Source organism: Pleurodeles waltl, chromosome 8 (assembly GCF_031143425.1).
Source record: "Pleurodeles waltl isolate 20211129_DDA chromosome 8, aPleWal1.hap1.20221129, whole genome shotgun sequence".
Taxonomy (NCBI): Eukaryota; Metazoa; Chordata; class Amphibia; order Caudata; family Salamandridae; genus Pleurodeles; species Pleurodeles waltl.
The window spans coordinates 249877895-249900378 of NC_090447.1; the positions used below are offsets into that span (position 1 = coordinate 249877895).

The 22484-nt window shown below is 41.1% G+C and overlaps 1 protein-coding gene across 2 annotated transcripts in view; it reads right to left on the reverse strand.

The window, feature by feature from the left end:
- The window catches only part of CXADR (CXADR Ig-like cell adhesion molecule), a 345157-nt gene that overhangs the window by 246946 nt on the left and 75727 nt on the right, over positions 1–22484 (reverse strand). For both annotated transcript variants that reach the window (XM_069204105.1, XM_069204106.1), the window contains exon 2: positions 13897–14066. In XM_069204105.1, coding sequence (XP_069060206.1) covers positions 13897–14066 — 170 coding nt within the window. The remainder of the gene's footprint in view (positions 1–13896; positions 14067–22484) is intronic.

Here is a 22484-nt window from a genome sequence, read left to right on the forward strand (position 1 = left end):
CAGGTTCGTCATAAGGAATTTGATCATACATCTGAGGAGACTGATCCTCACTTGAGTCCTGGGCAGGGGCTAAGTTTTGAACCTTCTTACCTCTCCTTTGGAGCTGACTGGTCCATACTTTCAGACTCCAGTGCTCCCGATTCACCCTTTTTCCTGGCCTGTGCTCTTGTTGTCACAAAGACATTTGCAGGGATACTTAGCATTGCTGCATGGGTCTGCAGCTCCACTTCAGCCTAGGCTGAGGTCTCTAAATCATTGCCCATCAGACAACAGGAATGGAAGAGAATACTACAACATTTAGGGCCGGTACCCTCCCCCCCTCCCCCCCCCACCCCCAGCCCCCAGCCCAACTTAAGTTGACAACTGCTTTGGGGCGGCACTTAGTGATGTTGTCTGCATTGATAACTTGGTAAATCTGACCAGGGAGGATTTTCTCAGGGGACACAAATTTTTACAGTCGCCATAGTGACACTGGCACCTGTGTCCCTGTAAGCCTCTGCCTCAATACGATTAATCAGGGGGTGCTGCCTGTATTTCCTCATATTAGGAGGCCATGAAGCCAGAGCGGCAAGGTCAACGCCACCCTCTGATACCAAGACAGCATCAGTGGTTTCTATAAGCGAGAGTCCACTGCATTTCCCAAGGTGAACTCCGCTACACCCTTGGTTGAAGTACTACCACCATTGCTATTGCTAGGGGCACTAGGAGGAGTGATAGTAGTGGTAGTACCTTTGGTGCTTTTCTTAGGATAGGTCCTGTCACCTGACCTATGGCCTCTTTATTTACACAAGAAGCACCAAGGTTTCTTTTTAGCGGAGGAAGAGGATTTAGACCCACCCCGTGAAAAGATTTGTAGGCCCGATGTAGACTTTATCATTAGGCATTTCCCCATCTTTTTCCTGTGACTTGGAAGAAGAACTTTTCTTTTTCTGATCACCACCACTGTCAGATATCTTACTCACCTGGGTGCAAACCCATTTGTCCGCCTTCTTTCCCAATTCTTGGGGAGATGTCAGATGCGAGTCCACCAACGATTGATGCAGTTTCGCAGACACACTGTGATTAAGGATGTACTCTCATGATAACATTGCACAGCCATTCATTGTCATGCACATTACTGCCATATAACCAGCCTTCCAGAGCCTTAACTGCACAGTCCACAAAATCTACCCAGTCGTGGGAGGACTGCTTCTGAGTTTCTCATAACTTAATTCCATACTCCTCAGTTGTGAGCCCAAACCCATTAATCGGAGCCTCCTTAAAGACCTGGCAGTTGTCTGCATCTTCCTTCCTTACAGTCAAAAGTTTCTCTGCCTTGGTCTGCAAAGGAGAGCAACAGGATAGCTGACTGCTGGCTCTGAGGGGCCTTCTGTACCTTACAGTCCTCTCTAACGCAGTCATCCACTTATTGAGGTTATCCCCAGCCTCCCAGCCTTGTAAGAAAGAAGAAGGGGGGGGGGGGTGGAGGGGAGAGAAACTATACTGCTGAGATTGCGGGAATCAAAGGAATCTTCCCTGACCCTGGGCTCTCGTATGCTGCCACTCTTGGGTTTTAACCCACAATTCTCTCTCTCCCTTTTCATCTCTAGGACCTCTCTAAAGCCAGCTGCTATTATTTTAACTTGAGCTTGGCCTGCTCAAGTCTCAGCAAACTGAACCCCCTTTCTAGGGATCCTTCATAGGAGCTGGAGTGGATGGAGCCAATAGCAGAAGCTGAAGCAAGGGAAAGTGAGGATGAGGCAGATACACTCTTCCAGAGGACTCTTTACTAACCCTGGGGGAGTAAAAAGTGGGCATACTGCTACACGCCTCTTGTGCTACCAACAGAACTCCCTGCAGTGTCAAGATTTTCCCCAGCACCCTCATTGTCCTGCTTAGTGTAGTTAGCCTTTTCCAACACTGGTACCTCCTTTTCCAACAATGGGGGTGGGGTGAGGGTTGGACAACCTCCTCATCCAATTCTCTCTCCCTATTAGGGTTGTGTACGTCATCCTGCATAAGGAGGTCCGAGAGAACATCAGGCCATCATACCTAGACTCCTGTGTCTGGGTAGCTCCCTCAACTGTAGACATGGTTCAGAAGTAGTGTGTGTACTATACTTACCTACTCTAGGTCACAAAACCATTACAACGGCTTGGAAAAAGGGCAATGCAAGACCCCTGCTTGGCAAACTTTAGGATTTCCTGCAGCTAGTAGTCTAGTATGTAACCAATAGTTAGTAGTGATCTTTCTTATGACAAGTCACTGCTGACCAAGTGGTAAAGCAAAGCAAGTCTTATCCCACCTATCCACCACCAACATAGGAGGCTGGCTCGGTTTGTGGGGTGCACCTGTGGTGTGGCACCCTATACTGAGTCCAGGCAACACATAGTGATAGTGAATAGGCGTCCAGACAGCAGAAGCTCTCTAGGACTAGGTGAGCAGCTAAAGGTAATCCAGTAGGAAAGTAGAATACTTGCAATACCACATTAGTCAGGCAGTAACTTAGTCATAAGAAAGAACTCACAAGTGTTGCAAGCTCGGTGTGGGGTGCCACACCATGGACTGAGCCAGCCTCCTACAAACATCACTCAAAATGCAGAGATATAATATCTCAAGGAAGACCGGAAGGTACTAAACAAAACTTACAGGCTAAAATGGAAAAGGCCTTGTTCATGCTTCAGGTAGGGTTAACCTTTGCTGCAATTTTAAGATACAGGTGCTCTGCACAGACTCAACTCTGCTCAACAAGACTCATTAAACACTTCATGAAAGGGCAGTTCAAAGCTTTCCTACTGGTGCAAGCTCTACCCACGGAATGGCATCTCAATGTGGTCCTCTTGCAATTAATGAAGCCTTCTTTCAAACCCATTATTAAGGCTGACCTAAAGTTTCTCATGTGAAAAGTTGCTCTATTATTCGGTCTCACATCTACGAGAAGGGTTAATGAGCTAGAGGCCTTCACAACTCGAGAGCTTTTTCTACATTTCCCAGACACATTTGCACCTCTTAGAAGAAACCCATAATTCATTCTAAAGGTACCTTCTCAATTTCATCTCAATGAACCTATCATACTTCTAATTTTCTTTTCCCAATCCAACCACACCGCCTTAAAGGGCTCTTCATAATTTAGACATTATACAGTGTCTCAGGTTCTACATCCACCGTACAAAAAATGATCTCAAAACGGATAAACTACTAGTCTCTTATGGACAAGGAGGGCTTTAAGGTACTGCAGTGATAAAAGCTACAATAGCACCATGGATTTTGACAACCGAGTTTTGCCATTCCAACGCGGGCAAACACCTAGCAAGTAAAGCTTAAGCTCCTTCTACAAGAGCAGTATCCACGTCAGCTGCTCTCTGTGCAGGCATTCTACCAGAGAAGATATTCCATGCTGAGACATGGAAGACCACCCCTTCGTTCACGCAGCACTACTGCCTAGAGTCAACACAGCGCACCAACGCAGCCGTGGAACAGGTGATATTACTCCATTTATTCCAATAAGGTGAGTCTTGCAACAGAGGTCTTTATTCATATTAAATTCAAATAATTTTCAAATTGCTGTATATTCCTGATTGATTGTCCTATTAATGCTTAGGAATCTAAAAGGTTTTTCAATACGCTTAAGAATTCAATGTATATCAAGATACATATTTATTTTAGTGTGTGTGTGTGTGTGTGTGTGTGTGTGTGTGTGTGTGTGTGTATGTATATATATATATATATATATATATATATATATATATATATATATATATATATATATATATATATATATATATTTGTATAGTTTACTATGAAAGTGTACTGTTTTATTCTCCGTCCTTTAATGATATTTCCATTACCTACAATACTGCTTTCTATTCTGATTCAATCATGTGAATCTATGAAAGATCCAAAACTGGATAAGAAAGTAAGTTACTTACCTGTAACTGCAGTCCAGTGTTGGTATCTTTCATAGATTCATATGCGGCCCACCCTCCTCCCCTCATAGGCTCACCTTATAGCTAGGGATGTATTCTGACTTGTGCTAAAAAAAATCAGAGGGACTCCGCCTCTCTTCGGAGTGCTCAGGAGGGTCCTGGCACCTGGTTGGTCATGGTTCAAGTTTAGTCTTTTTTTTTTTTTAAGGGAACATGGGATATTAAACTGATGGCCTATTGTAGCTTTACTGTGGTGCTGCAGGACTCTCACTTTGATGACTGGGAATGGATCAAGCCCCTAAATCTATGAAAGATACTAATACTGGATAATTGCAATTACAGGTAAGTAAGTAACTTACTTTCAACCAGTTTAGAGCAACTTCACCTACCATTGGAGGTGGAGGATGTAATTTTGGTTGGTACTGGTGGCTCCACCCCTCCAATAATTCCCCATTCCTGCACCCACTCATTCATTCACTCAATCCACCAACCCCAGAAGAAATGACCACCTGTCTCTTTTACACCAGGCAGGAAGTGCAGGAACCTTTGGCCAAAGGAGCCAGAGATGGGGCTGAGGCTGGAAGCATGACTTCACATCAGCCTTCAAAAGCTGAAAGCCATCTGCTCGGATTTGAAGCCTTCCTGACATTGATAAGAGGGACATTGGTGCATGTGCTCATGGACAACACTACTGCAAATTGATACCTGAAATAAGCAGGGTGGAGTCGTGGACCCTTTATAATGAGGCTTTGCATCGGTGGACACATGGACATTGCTACATATGTTCACTAAGGAAATTTATTTGGACAGCCAGGTCCGCCAAGATAGGCACTTTGCCTGCTCACTGCTTCATTACCTTTTGGTTTGAGGCACATTAGACAAACCTCCTGTGAGGTACTGCTTGCCTATATATTAAAAAGATGATGGATCTGCAGTTAGAAGTCTCTATCAGAAGAACAAGTTACCTTTGGTAGAGCTCCTTCTAGTAGAAACTAACCGCGGATTCCTCCGTGACCCTCCACCTCACCACTCCGAACTGGCCTTCATCTTTTCATAAGATTCTAATTTAGAGGTCTGCGCCCTTCTCATGATCTTAAATTTCCTCTGCTTCTGCAGGTGCAAATGAGTGAGAAAGCAACTGATGTCAATACGCATGAATGGTGCATATGTAGGGTTGCAGAGCTGTTAGCACCACCTACCGGCGTGTGGGGATACTGTTACATTTTTTTCTGCATCAGTCTGATTCTTAGGAGAATATTCAAAAGGTGAGGCATCAGCGATTAGATAGTTTTCCAGAAATAATGGGTTGTTTTGTTTTGCCTACTGCAATTTTGCGTATCTTTGTCATTTGATGTTACAGTACTTTTATTAATTTAAACATACATAATGTCAGTCAGGAATTCCACATTTTTAGAGATTAGATTGCCCCCTTCTGGTGTTAACTCATACTGCTAATTTTGCTTGAGGTTCTCTCCCTTACTCAGACATGCTCATTCCACACCCAAATGGTACCTTTCCATACTCAAGAGCTTGTAAGGTCTTGAATGTCCTACTGTGTCATACATTTTAGTAAACTTGATTGTTGCATTTTTTTAAAATCGCATGCATTTTTTGTTACTCAATAGCTGTAGCCATAGTTCCTTGTTGGGGTTACTACCTAATCCCGTAAACCCAAGGTAGTTTGCTTGGCTGCCAATATTATGAAAAAAACTACAACGTATTCAGAACTTAGCTTGCAGGCTACTATTACATGTAAAGCCACAAGCCCACATCTCCCCTGCCTTGAGAGCACTACACTGTTTGCCCGTTGCCAGAAGATCCACCTTCAATCTGCTTTGTATCACCCACAAAGCTACACATGAAACAGGACCGCTTTTTATCTTAAACCAAATACATTGAACAAAGAAACCTACGCTCAAGATTGCACCCAGCTTTAGAACACCACATACAAGAAAAAGACAATAGGTGGTACGTCTTTCTCCGTTAAAGCAGCCAAACTATGGAATTCATTAACCCCAAATAAAAGATCCGCGGCTAACTGCCTTGCCTTCAGAAGTCTACTCAAGAGTTGGCTCTTTCCTTCATAACCACCATACTCAAACAGCAAAGGACTGCACGTGCCTGTGCTGATAAATATTTATAATCTGATTATGTGTATATTCTAGATATGTGTAGTTCTTTAAGAAATATGTATTGTTAGTATTTCAAAATAAATTATACGCATACTCTTTAAGTCTGTTTAACAAATGTATATTTACTCACGTTTTTTATATATATATATATATATATATATATATATATATATATATATATATATACACATACACGCATACATACATACATATACACACACACACACACACACACATATACCCACATAAAGCTGTCCTGAACAAAAAGCGCACTCGCAACTGGTCATTATGGAATGTAGCAAAGTCAGCAACTTACAGAGAATTCTTTGGCATTTTCATTATTTCAGGCCTTATACTTTCAAACATTTTTAGACCCATGTTTCTGGGTTAAACCCTTCATCAGCAGAGAACAAACATTTCCTTCCTTCTTCAAAGGCTAACTGCCTGGCTGCTCAGCAGATTTAATTGCAGGCACATGATATCAGCTGAATACCAGTTTTGTCCCAGTGGACCTCAAGTGAGCTGCAAAGTGCATCCTGGTAAAGGTAGTCCTGTACATTTTAAAATTGGGTTGCTGAAGCCAAACAAAATAATAAAACAGTCCATTACCCCAGGGGGCAAATTCAAAGTAAGAAAATCGGTTTTTGCTGCCAGTGTTCCAACCTGCTGCTCTGAAAGTGACCATCCATACAGTCCGACCTAGAACTGCTCCTTTATGCAGTGGTGCTGCCTTCACGGCTGGACAGGTCGTTAAATCTATACAAGAGAGTTGTCCTGAACAAAAGTGCAGTCACAACTGGTCATTGTGGAATGTAGCAAAGTCAGCAACAGAGAATTATTTGGCGTTTTCATTATTTCAGGCCTTATATTTTCAATCATCTCTGTTCTCTGATGATGAAGGGGTTAACCCAGAAACACGTGTCCAGAGATGTTTGCATATGAGAGATATATAGATATATATATATATATATGCACACACAAACACACGTATGTGTGTGTGTGTGTGTGTGTGTGTATATACATGTGTGTATTCTATGCTTAACATGTTCATAGGTCATTGCACAGCTCCTAGGTAAGTTGTAATATTAGATACTTCTGAATCCCTGCTTTCGTTTTAATATCACAATGATCAAATGTTTTAGCGTAAGCATTTCGCTATTCAAAAAATTGAGGAAAGAAATAAATGTTAGAAAAGTACACTTATTAACTTCAAATATTACAAATCTTGAAAGTCTGTTTATACAATACTACTTTTCTTCTCATATTATACCCATTATGTTCCTTGTACATATATTCCCTTACTATGTATTAACATATCTATTACTCTAGTCATACTGCACTAGAGAAAACTTAAATACAAATAAAATCTATAAATAAAAATGCAGATTATAAATGAATTAAAATATATATATAAAAAATACATATATATATAAATAATAATGAATAAATACAAATATAAATTCTCTTTGTAAGCTTTACTCTGTCTCCCCATCACCCTACGTCTCTATCAATCTATCCCCCACTCTGACTCATCCCAAACCCATTCTACTACTTTCATCTCCAAAATAACCCTGCCTAAGCTCTTCCTTCCTCTACCACATCTAACTCATACCAAACCTCAGTTTACTAACTTGATCTCCCAAACCACCATACTAAATTCTCTCTCATTTATTTCACCTTGGACTCATCCAAAATCCCTCCTGCTACTCTGATCTCTAACACTTTCCACAGACTGTTCTCTCCTCTATCTCTCCTTTACTCATCCCAAGCCTCATCCTATTACTATATACTTCCAATTAACACTTCTGGATTCTTCCCTCCTGTGTCCCTCATTTACTCTCGTCAATCCAAATAACAAACTCACATATCCTGTACTCACATTAAATAGAATAACACTAATACTGTACTCATATTTCCCTATACTAATCCACCACTGATTTGTCTTGGGCTGAAAAGCGATTCAACGCCTCGTCAGGCGCAGTAAGCGCTATATAAATACAATTACAAAATACAACATTCTATGACTGGAAAAAAACTTAAGGACAAAGAACATAAGAAAAGAGAACATTATGCTGCATGGGTGAATTCCAGACTACCCCAACGCCACATTAATGGTACTAGAATATCAAATGCATGTGAGCAGCAAAATATGGTTCAAAAGTGATGTCTCTCAACAGCCTTGGCTGTAAGAGAAAGGGCAGCAACGATAGAACAGTAACTGTGATGGTGGTTGTTGAAACTGGTTCAAGAGTTTTGCTGTGAGGAGGACTATAAGGAATAGTGCAGGAATGTTAGTAATGGTGGAGCTGCATGGTAAGGAGCATCCAATAAAGGGTAAGGAAAAGGAAGGTGGCCAGCAGGCCGGAGAGACACAAAGGAACTAAAGAGGTGGCTAAAAGAAGACCTAGATAAGGAAAAATGTGGGCAGAAAGAAAAGGGGAAAGACTAGAGGTGCAAAAGGGGAAAGAAATACTAAGGCAAGCAAAAAGTTAACAGGGAGGCACAGAGGAGATAAAACATGAGCAGGAGAAAGGTGGAGAAAAGACGAGGGGAGAGACAGGGAATGAGATTCAGCAAATGGAGAAACAATTTGTATTTATATATCTATTTACCCAAGAGACACGATGCTTCAGAAGCCTACTAGTCAAGTGTAAAAAAAGCAAATTAAAAAATCCAATTCTCCTTTTTGATGCAGTGAGGCAACAAATTATTGTAGCATTCTCATACCCTAGCACTTTAATACAGCCCTGCTGATTATGCTTAGCCTCATAAAAAAATATACCAAAGTTTGCAATCTAGCGAGGCTGCGATTTTGCCACCTTCCCTAAATTTTGCATGATCAGGATGGATGTTCCAGGGTTGAAAAGCCTTGAGAGTCTGTGCACACCCACAACCTGACTTGTTTAAGGGAATTTGCGGACTCTCCTGTTATCTCTTACCACACTGCTAGATGGATGGAAATTTACACCAGACAAAGTCAAGATTAACTTTATGGTGGGGAAAAAGGGACTGTGAGGAAAGCAAATCTGCTATTGCTTAGCAGATTTTCACATAAGAAAATATATGTTCATCCATATTTGGTACAATATGTAGCAAATGTAAGTCACATTTATTCTGGAGGATGGTTGCACAGCTTAAGTCTGTAAAATCTTGTGAACTCCTGAAAGTAATGAATCTAAAACAAAACATTTAAATATCATAGTGCCTGCATTCTTGTGACTTTCCTAGATCCCTAAATGTATTTTCACATTGCCCACAATGATGTCCACAACAGTTTTCAACTATTACATCTATTACTAACTGATGCTTCAGAGAAATGGTACTTACAGATGTGCATTAGTTTAGCAAAACCTGTTTTTAAGTTGTAATTTTATTTTGATGTAGACTATTTTGAAAAGCAAATAACAACCATGCTTCTGCATATATTTGCATGCAATCTGGGAGAATTATAAGCAGCCACAAACTCCTACATTTTGCAAACACGTATAAATGTTTTTATACTGCACCTCATCAATAATGCAAGCTGAGCTCACACCGTACTGCATTTTCTAGAACGATCTCCAAAGAAGTAAAGGCTTTTACAATAATCATTAATATATACACGTTTCAACAAATTAAACATATGGATACACATCTTGCTATAGTGGTTGACACTCCTCTTTAGCAGACCCTTACTGCGGAACTGTGAACAGACAGCCAAACCGTTTGTGCTGCATCAGGTTGGGCTCACTTGTCCAGGAGACAAATAAAACAGTTAAACTTGTTGTCCTTTACACTAAACAATATGTCCTGGGTATTGAGCTAGCGATCTGTTGAGAAAATTGGGACACCCACATGAAACAAACTTGATCTAAAGCAGTCCGATAATAAGCAAGTTGAAGTTTCAACCCCTAGAATAAGTAATTCAAGAGGGATCTTTATCAGAACTAAGGCATTTGTTCATCAGGAATCAGGTACCATTCTTGGGGGAGCAATGTGCTACTACTAGATCCATCTGTAGTAAACTATTAATTACTTCTGTAACTTGCTCCGTCAGGTAAGATTATTCTAACACATGAAGCACATTTTAGAGAATAGGTCTCAGGAAAGCATAACAGCCCATACCAGTAAGGGTTCACTGTCTGACACTCCCATATTGTCTACAAGCTGTCCCCAAGTAGTAGTTCATGACTGACCCTCCTCAATGCCCTTGATTGTGTACAGATGAGGGGGTTTAATCAAGTACATGAAAGGAGGAGTACCCATGTTGGGGCCCCCTCTTGTGTGCATGTAGCCTTTTAAGTTTTAGTGTACACCACAGGGTTAGAGACAATCCAGGCTAAGTCTCCTCCCCTCTCCTATGAATGGCTTGTTGCAACTCTAATTAGTGACCCACCCTTCCCACCCATCACCACACCATTTGAAATCCTGTATAAAGCCAAATGCACTGTGACAAATTCTCATGTTAAAAGGACCTTGTATTGCATCGGCCTGAAACAGAACCACATCCGACAGTCCACATTTTATTCAATCCAGAGAGCAACACTTGAGCAAATATGGGATTGAAAACACCTCCAGGGATAAAACTGCCTACAAGGAATCCACAAATTGTACAACCCACTGGTAGCTGCTATGCTGCTCTAGACAAATGAACAGGAAATGCACTCTATTCTTATTCACTCACAAAATATAGGATGCGATCTTTGAGATCTGTTGGACACTGGGGTGAGTCAAATAAGCTAAGAAAAGGAAATAAATTGACCACTAAAGTATATCCAGTTGCCAACTTTTTTAAATGAAGAAACTCTGCACAGCCTTGTACAGACAAGACAGGATCAGTGACAGAAACCTAGTTGTCTTCATTTTAATGCATTAGTACTTTATACCCCAACACTTTGGTGCTGAGCCCTGCTACGAAAAGGGCAGACTCTCCTTGTCACAAGAACCTGCCTTGCACAGCCACAGCCTGAGGTTTAGTTTGTATGTACTACTAGGAGGGTTTTTGCTCTCCTGGACAGTACTTAGCACTGCTAAGTTGGAATGAGACCAGAGAAAATATTGCACTGTTAGTCGGACTCAAACATCAAAGCAAATCCACAATCAATGTGTGACCCTTGCAAGTGACAGTTCTTGTGCTGGCCTGTCACCATTAAGAGTTCCTGAACATACAGCTTGATGCGTTTCTGACTGCTTTGATTGCAAACCAGCATATCACTCTGCAGGTTGTATCCTTTTTGGGGCTCCATCATCATTGTGAGCCCCTACACCTAGACCTTGAAGGCTCCAACTGCATTTACCACTCGCATTTTTATATTTTATTTTAATTTCAACAAGAAATCATACACATACACAAATCTTTGCTGTTAACATGAGCAACTATTTAATCTCACAATATGGGACCATTTCAAAGCAGATTTCCTTGTCCTTTCAGTTAGATGGTTAGTCATTCAAGTCCATGGAAACTTAAAACATTTTTAATGGGAAAGTTTATTATTCAAATGATTCTATCATTATACTTCCATTGGCGTAGAGTGCAATGCTGCAGAGAGGAGGAGAGTGGCGCAGAGCAGAGTGTAATAGCATATGGTGGAGCGGTGTAGAGTGGAGTGACGTGGAGCGGAGTACAATCAAGTGATTTAGCGTGGAGTAGTATAGAGTGGAGTGATGAAAAGGGTGGAGTATGGTAGTTGAAACAGAGCGTGAAAGTGGGTGACCTGATGTAGATGTAATGTGGCAGGATTATAGATTATGGGGTGTAAATGGTCATTTTGGTAGAATGTGTAAATAGTTTAGGGAGTGTTCAAGTTAGAAGTCTTAAAATGCTTATATATTGCAGCGTGGTATCTTCATGGCATACTGCGGTACATGCCGATGTGAAGGCAGTATATGATTGGCTATATCTTTATAAACCATAAAACACAGCCGTTAGGTTTTTAGCACACTTTGCCAGTCTCCTGGGTTAGGGCCTTAGCTATAGGTAAGTAGTAGGTTTTATTTGTGTTCCCTACTTATTAAAAGGTTAATAGTGACATTTATTAGTATTTTTCAATTTATATTTTTAAAACACTTTGAGGAAAAGCGCCATTACCTACAAAGTACCGCAAACGTTACAGGAAAAGTAATATATGTCAAAATTACTTTTAATTACGATTACTTTATTAAAGTTTTAATAGGGAAGGAAGAATATAAAACCAAATACTTACGTATATGAAAGACCATAACTCCGAACACAGCCAAAGTGTACTTCGAATATAGCTGCCTTTAACTTTTGTAAAGACAGCATTAGCCAATCACATAATACCTTATCTTCAGCATGAGTCTCTGTACATTTGCAAAATTTTGGGAAACTACAGGATCCACAGATATCACCAAGTTGAATGCCTTATGATTTTAAAAAGGTACTTACCCTACTTAACAGCACTACCAAGAAGGATCATCAGCACACCATACTGTATAATCTTGACAGTTATTGGAAATCACACGTTTTTTTCACGCTATGCCAATAGGAAAAAGTCTATGGAAAATGTATTGCGAGAAAAACATGTTTTGGGGCTACCCTTTTTTCCCTCTGCGCACCGTTGACAAACCACCACGAAACACTGATTAATTTGTCAATGTGAGAAAAGCTATAAGTCTGCAAAGTTTAGTGGAGATTCGCCAAACAGGCGCAAAGTTATTACAGATCAAAAAACCAAGGAATTCCCATCTCTGGGAATTCTAACTATAACTATATATAGTGGCTACTGCCACTCTGTAATAGCACTGCACACGGACAGACCCCTAACAAGATTAAAAGTGCAAGACAGATGGCAAGCGAGCGCAGATGAACACATCACAGACAGAGAATAGAAAAGGCTACATATGGAGTCAAAGCGGCGTCAAGCAATGCTCGAGTCAAATGTTTTCGGTACAACCATGCTTATATGACATATCTGACCCTAATTAAACTGTGCAAAATGTACCCTAGATGCTCCTGTGGATGTCCTAAATGACTTGAAAAGGAGTCTGACTTTATGGGGCAGTCACATTGTGCAGAACCTTTGGGAGGCTGTTTTGACTAAACTTAGTATTAGTATAGCTCTCCCATCCACATGATTAAGCATTGTTCACTTGGGCTCATACCAAGGGGAAAAAAGGAAGATGTGCAGGAAATTTATAGTGGTTGGCATGGTGCTACCCAAGCAAAGAACTGTTATAGACTGGCTTACAATCAGACCTCTGAAACTTGACAATTGTTTAAAGATATGGGGGAGTTGGCAACTGAAGAAGACATTTTAATTAAAAAAAAACAGTCGGGCAAAATAAATAAAAAATATTGGAATACTTAATGGTTTGGGCTGAGATTCTCAGATTGACTGAGCCGCTCTGTGGATGCCTGGTCGATGTGTTGTCGCGACGTGTGACGTTCCGTGGTATGGACCAATTTATTAGATGGGTAGATGTGGAATGCGTTCTGGGGGAGTGATGTATTATTAACAGATGGCCTGAGAAACTATCAATGGGCTGTAAATGGCTCATGTTGTATGGGTGGTGAGAGACCATGTAAATCTTAGATATTGAACAACGAATCCACTAGCTGTGCAGGAGGGATAGAAATTGTGTGCAACAATGATTAACATCAAAGGTTTCTTTGCTGGGAATTCTTAAGGTATGCATTAATTGGTAAAGTGTGGTACGATTGAGCGGGTATAGGACAGTTGTGCAGGTTGTTACCAGTATAGAATGGTTAGGATTGTTTGTTGTAAAAAAAAAAAAAAAAAATATGTTGTGCACACTCATTTTAATATAATAAATTCTATATGTGAAATCATTCTAATAAGAAAAAAAAAAAAACTTGCACACAGTATTTGAAGGAAAAAAAACAAATCTTCTATACTTACTGTTTTATCACTCTGTAAATTATCCTTTGGCAACAAAATCCATTCTATAATTAATGTACCATTGTCACCTGGTGCTAGTTCAAACGTGCATGGCAGACGAACGCTGTCTTCTTGAGCTTTTTCAAACTTGTCTTGTTCTGGGGTATTTATTTTAAGTGATAGCGTCATACCTGTAATAAATTAAAGAATGGTTACAGAGCAAAAAAGCATGAGTATGTATATATATATATATATATATATATATACATATACATACATATATACACACACATATATATACACACATATGTGTGTGTAATTGCCCAACATCCCTCTATAACTTATCGGAAGGCCCGCTCATTAGGAGACTCATTTTTGTGGCCATTGTAAGGCATGTAAATTTGCTCAAAATATGCAATATTATCAAACATTTGATGGACACCATTGTGACATCAAGGATCGCATTACTTGCGACACAGAATTTGTGGTTTATGTTGTTGAATGTGGATGTTGCAAAATATATGTTGGCAGCACCTTCCATAAGTTGAAAATCAGGTTTCTACAACACTTTAGAGCCATCAAAAATCACGATAGAACATATCCCTTGGCCAAACACTTCTGGGATACACACAATGGGGATTGCAGTATGCTAACATTTTACAGCATCAAATTCATCAAAAACAACTCTAGGGCGGGTGATAAAACATCTAAACTTAGACAAATGGAATCTAAGATGATCTTATTACTTGGTTCTGAATCGCCCTGGGGGCATAATCTTGATGCTGAACTACATGTTCATTTATGATGTAATATGGGAAATGTATATTAACTATAATACAGTGGAAAATGCTATTGATATATGTAATAGTCAGCATTTACTAGATTTTGCAGAGGGTAGAATATTTAGATTCGTCACCAATAAGTCGTGATTTGTAGGATTTATGTTGCCATGCGAATCATATAACAGTATGTGTATACATTTGGTTTCTATTTTGACTTCTTGAATTTTTTCTTCTTCATACAATATTAAGGCAGTAGGTGAGGAGATGAATTTTCCATCACTGTTTCCTATATGTTACATTCAAAATATTTATGTAGAATGGATTTGAAGGTTAGTACTTTAGCTAGCGGCCGCTGTGGTTTGATTTTAAGCATATACTTTAATTTTGAATGAAAGATAAAATATTAGTATAGTTTGCCTCACTAAACAATATTACTTTCTATACGTTAGAACAATCAGACACTATGAATGTTGAGGGTCACACTTGGGATCTAACACAAGGTTCAAAATATATGATAGAATTGTGTGACAAAAAGCCCCATAGTATTCCAAAAATTCTCAGCAAAATTTAACATTATGGCCAGATGATTTACCATAATACCTATAATATTTGATATTTTAGTATCTTTCTAATTACCATTTTGGGAAATTGATAGTGATTTTTTACATTTGTGATTTAATTGATTATGAATGTTTAATTTTGTTATGGATTTGTATGACAATGATATTCTTAGGTAATATGTGAAGATGTATTAACAATTAAATATTTTGATAAGCATTTAAAACAAAAAAATATTTATATTTGATAATATTTAGAAGGGTTTAAACAAGTGCAATAATTATATTTAAGAACGATTTTTATGTATATTTAAAACCTTTTTAATCAACAACAATTGATACAATTGGTTAAAAACATAAAAACATAATAAGAATTTTTAAATATATCAAATAGGTAATGGCATTGAGTCAATGAATATATGTTGTTTTGCTGGGGGCTTTTTTCATTGAGTTGTAAATTTAATTTAATCGGATTGTAACTCAATGGCCTTTGGTCCAGTTCACGGTCTACATTCATTATGACAAATGAAGGCGTTTACAATGATCATACGCTTTATTATGTCTAGATTAGAAATAATAATATATGTTTTCTAGTGTTGAGGCAGTGTTTTGCCCTGCATATGCAGGTTCATCTAAAAGTAACTAAAAGTATTTGCATGTTATAAGATGGCCGCACCATTAGTTTGCTCAAGCATAACATGGAAACAAATGATGACTTTTTAACGATGTATATAAAAGATGCCGTTTTCTCTCGGCCAAGTTTGTCCTGTAGAAGGCGTTTGCCGAAACGCGTTGACATTCTGTGCAGGAAACTGCGATTTAATTTAATGGAATAAAATTTATTAAATTAAATTCATGAATACTCCTTTTGGCCTCACGAGACGGTTAAGGGATCAGTGCAGTCGTTTGGTGGATATCGTTCCATCTGTTGTGGATTATATATATATATTTATATATTTGTGATATTGTTTGGGATGGGTACTGATGTTTGAATTACAAGAATGTTCATTCATCTTGACTTAGGACATTGAATACAAATGATCAAACTGCATCACCTGTTTAAGCAGTCTAGTGTGCTATACATTCCTTTTCCTGTGGCAAGCAACCTAAAGTAGGACATATTACATCAATATATTTTTGCCATAACTGCTTTGTCTGTCTTTGGGAGCAGTAAAATAAATCCAGTGAAACTGAATGTAATATAAGATCTTTGTAAAGATACTCTCATTCTCGGGGGGGGGGGAGCTACATTTACTGACAGCTGTGGTAATGTAGAAGGTTGCACACTGGCTTTTAGCAGTAGATTTCTATTAATGTTCAAGTGAAAACATGGGGCAAATATGTTGAAGACAGCTGAAATAGGAATGGAGTACTCCCAGATAAAAGCTGTTCATGTCCATCCGGGATTCCTTGGTTAAATTTATAAAAAGCATTGGCAAAACTTATAGTTCTTGCCTCTAAAAAACAGAAACTTGGTTCTGTGAACGCTTTTTACCAACAGCAAGCGTGGATCAAAACACAAGCACATGCATTGGCAGCAATTTTAAAAGGGTTTTTACATTAAAGACAACCCATTCCAAAAGACTGCTGATATGCAAAAAGTGCAAGCACACATCTCCGTCATGGTGTATTGTGGTCTCTTTTAAATTACCTTTCTCACAAGGCGGATGTGGCAGCAACTGGTGAGAGCGAGAAACCGCATGTAATCTCATAGAGTGCTTAAGAAAGAATAGCGGTCCCTTCTAGAATCGAGTTGAAGAATACAATTCATTCAATTAGAACACCGAAAATACAACAAGGTATGATCTGGGTGGAATAATACCATGAACAGGGAGGAAAGCCATTGACAATAACGCCATCCAATCATGAGCCTGGGGCTGATCCAAAGCAGCCTCTTGAAGATTTGATGCATTTGAAACAATAGGTCCACCTCAGTAATCAAGAACTAAAAAAAGGATAATAGCCCGTAATGTAGCAACAGACCAAAGACATGAATAAAATGATAGCAAACTGGAAAGAAGGGAAGCTAGTGACATGTGAAGCAGCGATACAGCTTTTAAAGGCAGAAACCATTTTCAGTACAATGAGCACTGAATGATGAAGAGCAATCAAGGTTGGCAACAAGCACACACCATTTAAGACCCCAATGTCACAAACTCATGCAAGGATGAAGGATGCTAACTTTTGTGAGCATAACTACAAACTTGATGCCTCCCTAATACCCCACAGACTCTCAAAGTCACACAAGCACCAATCTGATGAGCACTACAAGGATCATTGTTAACATTCTAACTGACCTGGAATTCTGCCCTTGATCTTTCTACATCTTTACACCATTCTGAAATTTCTCCCTAGAGAACCACCACTTTCGTTATTAGAAAGAATGTAATTTCCTCACTCAAATCATAAATGACGGGAATACAAGATTATTCAGGACCAGGGGTTTGTCCACTAATATGTTTAATTAAAGTGAAAAACAAAACTATCCTACTAGTTAACACATCACATTTCAAGGCTGTTAAAATAGAAAGATTGTGTTTCACTTCTATGCGCAAGATATGTTTGAATGCATATCAGGACATGTAATGGATTCCATTCAGTGGATAACTTTAAAAAGCAAAATAAGAACGCAAGTCCCACTAGAAAGGTAAAAGCCCTGATGAGATGCGTTTATGCTGTACTATTAAATGTATAAAGTATGCTATCAGAGAAATTGTGGTATTGTTCATTTTACAACACATTTCTGAAGAAGTAATTGAATTGCTTCATAAAATTTTTTAGCAATCCTCCAAGCACACACCCACACACTGTTCAATATAAAGTATAACATTCTACTTGAGAAGTGCCGGTAAATCGTAGAGAAGCCCCTTTTAAAGTAGGCAGTAACAAGCAATTTTCCAAGTATTCTGAAACCGAAATAAAGGAACACAGGCACATAAATTGTATCCAAGACCAAGTCACATGTTTAAACACTTTACTGTTGTTACACTGGTCTTCAAACTGTAGCGCGATATATCAAGTGAGAGCGGCATGTGTGTCCTACAATAAAGAAAACACAGCTCATCAGTGGATAGGTTTATCACAGTCAGTGTATATTAAAGTTGTTTCGGGCTTCTTTTAACAACAATCCTGTTTGTTTTTAGAAAATGCCTTCCTGCTCTCAAGAGCAGAGTATGGGGTTGAGGAAAGGTGGCAAAATAGTGAACCCAGACGGGATAATCTGTCATCACTAAGGCTGATAGTTCTAAGGTACAGCCAGAAACCCGCTATAATACCTCAGCTCCAAAACTACTAGAGCCGGGGGGGGAGAGGGAGGAGGGGCAGTGAAAAGGATAAAAAAAAAAAAAAAAAAAAAAAAAAAAAAAAAAAAAAAAAAAGGTACTGACAGTTGTAGTAGGAGGCAATAAAAACGGGTTAATTGGCAGCTGAGAGAGGTAGTAAAGGAGAGGCGGGCAGTGACAGGACACAGGGATAAGGTAAGAGTGAATTATGAGTGACCAATGTAGGAAGTTGGCTCTGTATGTGCTATTTCAAAGTAAGGAATAGCATGCACAGAGTCCAAGGGTTCCCCTTAGAGGTAAAATAGTGGTAAAAATAGATAATACTAATGCTCTATTTTGTGGTAGTGTGGTCAAGCAGTAGGCTTATCCAAGGAGTAGTGTTAAGCATTTGTTGTACATACACATAGACAATAAATGAGGTACACACACTCAAGAGACAAATCCAGCCAATAGGTTTTGTTATAGAAAAATATATTTTCTTAGTTTATTTTAAGAACCACAGGTTCAAAGTTAACATGTAATATCTTGTTTGAAAGGTATTGCAGGTAAGTACATTAGGAACTTTGAATCATTTCAATTGCATGTATACTTTTCAAGTTATTCACAAATAGCTATTTTAAAAGTGGACACTTAGTGCAATTTTCACAGTTCCTGGGGGAGGTAAGTTTTTGTTAGTTTTACCAGGTAAGTACGACACTTACAGGGTTCAGTTCTTGTTCCAAGGTAGCCCACCGTTGGGGGTTCAGAGCAACCCCAAAGTTACCACACCAGCAGCTCAGGGCCGGTCAGGTGCAGAGTTCAAAGTGGTGCCCAAAACGCATAGGCTTCAATGGAGAGAAGGGGGTGCCCCGGTTCCAGTCTGCCAGCAGGTAAGTACCCGCGTCTTCGGAGGGCAGACCAGGGGGGTTTTGTAGGGCACCGGGGGGGGACACAAGCCCACACAGAAATCTCACCCTCAGCAGCGCGGGGGCGGCCGGGTGCAGTGTAGAAACAAGCGTCGGGTTTGCAATGTTAGTCAATGAGAGATCAAGGGATCTCTTCAGCGCTGCAGACAGGCAAGGGGGGGCTTCCTCGGGGAAACCTCCACTTGGGCAAGGGAGAGGGACTCCTGGGGGTCACTTCTCCAGTGAAAGTCCGGTCCTTCAGGTCCTGGGGACTGCGGGTGCAGGGTCTTTTCCAGGCGTCGGGACTTAGGTTTCAGAGAGTCGCGGTCAGGGGAAGCCTCGGGATTCCCTCTGCAGGCGGCGCTGTGGGGGCTCAGGGGGGACAGGTTTTGGTACTCACAGTCGTAGAGTAGTCCGGGGGTCCTCCCTGAGGTGTTGGTTCTCCACCAGCCGAGTCGGGGTCGCCGGGTGCAGTGTTGCAAGTCTCACGCTTCTTGCGGGGAGTTGCAGGGTTCTTTAAAGCTGCTTCTTGAAACAAAGTTGCAGTCTTTTTGGAGCAGGTCCGCTGTCCTCGGGAGTTTCTTGTCGTCGTCGAAGCAGGGCAGTCCTCAGAGGATTCAGAGGTCGCTGGTCCCTTTGGAAGGCGTCGCTGGAGCAGAGTTCTTTGGAAGGCAGGAGACAGGCCGGTGAGTTTCTGGAGCCAAGGCAGTTGTCTTCTGGTCTTCCTCTGCAGGGGTTTTCAGCTAGGCAGTCCTTCTTCTTGTTGTTGCAGGAATCTAATTTTCTAGGGTTCAGGGTAGCCCTTAAATACTAAATTTAAGGGCGTGTTTAGGTCTGGGGGGTTAGTAGCCAATGGCTACTAGCCCTGAGGGTGGGTACACCCTCTTTGTGCCTCCTCCCAAGGGGAGGGGGTCACAATCCTAACCCTATTGGGGGAATCCTCCATCTGCAAGATGGAGGATTTCTAAAAGTCAGAGTCACCTCAGCTCAGGACACCTTAGGGGCTGTCCTGACTGGCCAGTGACTCCTTGTTGCTTTCTTTGTTCCCTCCAGCCTTGCCGCCAAAAGTGGGGGCCGTGGCCGGAGGGGGCGGGCAACTCCACTAAGCTGGAGTGCCCTGCTGGGCTGTGACAAAGGGGTGAGCCTTTGAGGCTCACCGCCAGGTGTTACAGCTCCTGCCTGGGGGAGGTGTTAGCATCTCCACCCAGTGCAGGCTTTGTTACTGGCCTCAGAGTGACAAAGGCACTCTCCCCATGAGGCCAGCAACATGTCTCTAGTGTGGCAGGCTGCTAGAACTAGTCAGCCTACACAGACAGTCGGTTAAGTTTCAGGGGGCACCTCTAAGGTGCCCTCTGGGGTGTATTTTGCAATAAAATGTACACTGGCATCAGTGTGCATTTATTGTGCTGAGAAGTTTGATACCAAACTTCCCAGTTTTCAGTGTAGCCATTATGGTGCTGTGGAGTTCGTGTTTGACAAACTCCCAGACCATATACTCTTATGGCTACCCTGCACTTACAATGTCTAAGGTTTTGTTTAGACACTGTAGGGGTACCATGCTCATGCACTGGTACCCTCACCTATGGTATAGTGCACCCTGCCTTAGGGCTGTAAGGCCTGCTAGAGGGGTGACTGACCTATACTTGCATAGGCAGTGAGAGGCTGGCATGGCACCCTGAGGGGAGTGCCATGTCGACTTACTCGTTTTGTTCTCACTAGCACACACAAGCTGGCAAGCAGGATGTCTGTGCTGAGTGAGAGGTCTCCAGGGTGGCATAAGACATGCTGCAGCCCTTAGAGACCTTCCTTGGCATCAGGGCCCTTGGTACTAGAAGTACCAGTTACAAGGGACTTATCTGGATGCCAGGGTCTGCCAATTGTGGATACAAAAGTACAGGTTAGGGAAAGAACACTAGTGCTGGGGCCTGGTTAGCAGGCCTCAGCACACTTTCAATTGTAAACATAGCATCAGCAAAGGCAAAAAGTCAGGGGGCAACCATGCCAAGGAGGCATTTCCTTACACAACCCCCCCCCAAACGAAAGAGGATGAGACTAACCTTTCCCAAGAGAGTCTTCATTTTCTAAGTGGAAGAACCTGGAAAGGCCATCTGCATTGGCATGGGCAGTCCCAGGTCTGTGTTCCACTATAAAGTCCATTCCCTGTAGGGAGATGGACCACCTCAACAGTTTAGGATTTTCACCTTTCATTTGCATCAGCCATTTGAGAGGTCTGTGGTCAGTTTGAACTAGGAAGTGAGTCCCAAAGAGGTAGGGTCTCAGCTTCTTCAGGGACCAAACCACAGCAAAGGCCTCCCTCTCAATGGCACTCCAACGCTGCTCCCTGGGGAGTAACCTCCTGCTAATGAAAGCAACAGGCTGGTCAAGGCCATCATCATTTGTTTGGGACAAAACTGCCCCTATCCCATGTTCAGAGGCATCTGTCTGCACAATGAACTGCTTAGAATAATCTGGAGCTTTTAGAACTGGTGCTGAGCACATTGCTTGTTTCAGGGTGTCAAAGGCCTGTTGGCATTCCACAGTCCAGTTCACTTTCTTGGGCATTTTCTTGGAGGTGAGTTCAGTGAGGGCTGTCACAATGGATCCATATCCCTTCACAAACCTCCTGTAATACCCAGTCAAGCCAAGGAATGCCCTGACTTGAGTCTGGGTTTTTGGAGCTACCCAGTCCAGAATAGTCTGGATCTTGGGTTGGAGTGGCTGAACTTGGCCTCCACCTACAAGGTGGCCCAAGTAAACCACAGTTCCCTGCCCTATCTGGCATTTGGATGCCTTGATAGAGAGGCCTGCAGATTGCAGGGCCTTCAAAACCTTCTTCAGGTGGACCAGGTGATCCTGCCAGGTGGAGCTAAAGACAGCAATATCATCAAGATAAGCTGTGCTAAAGGACTCCAAGCCAGCAAGGACTTGATTCACCAACCTTTGGAAGGTGGCAGGGGCATTCTTTAAACCAAAGGGCATAACAGTAAACTGATAATGCCCATCAGGTGTGGAGAATGCTGTTTTCTCTTTTGCTCCAGGTGCCATTTTTATTTGCCAGTACCCTGCTGTCAAGTCAAAGGTACTTAAGAATTTGGCAGCACCTAA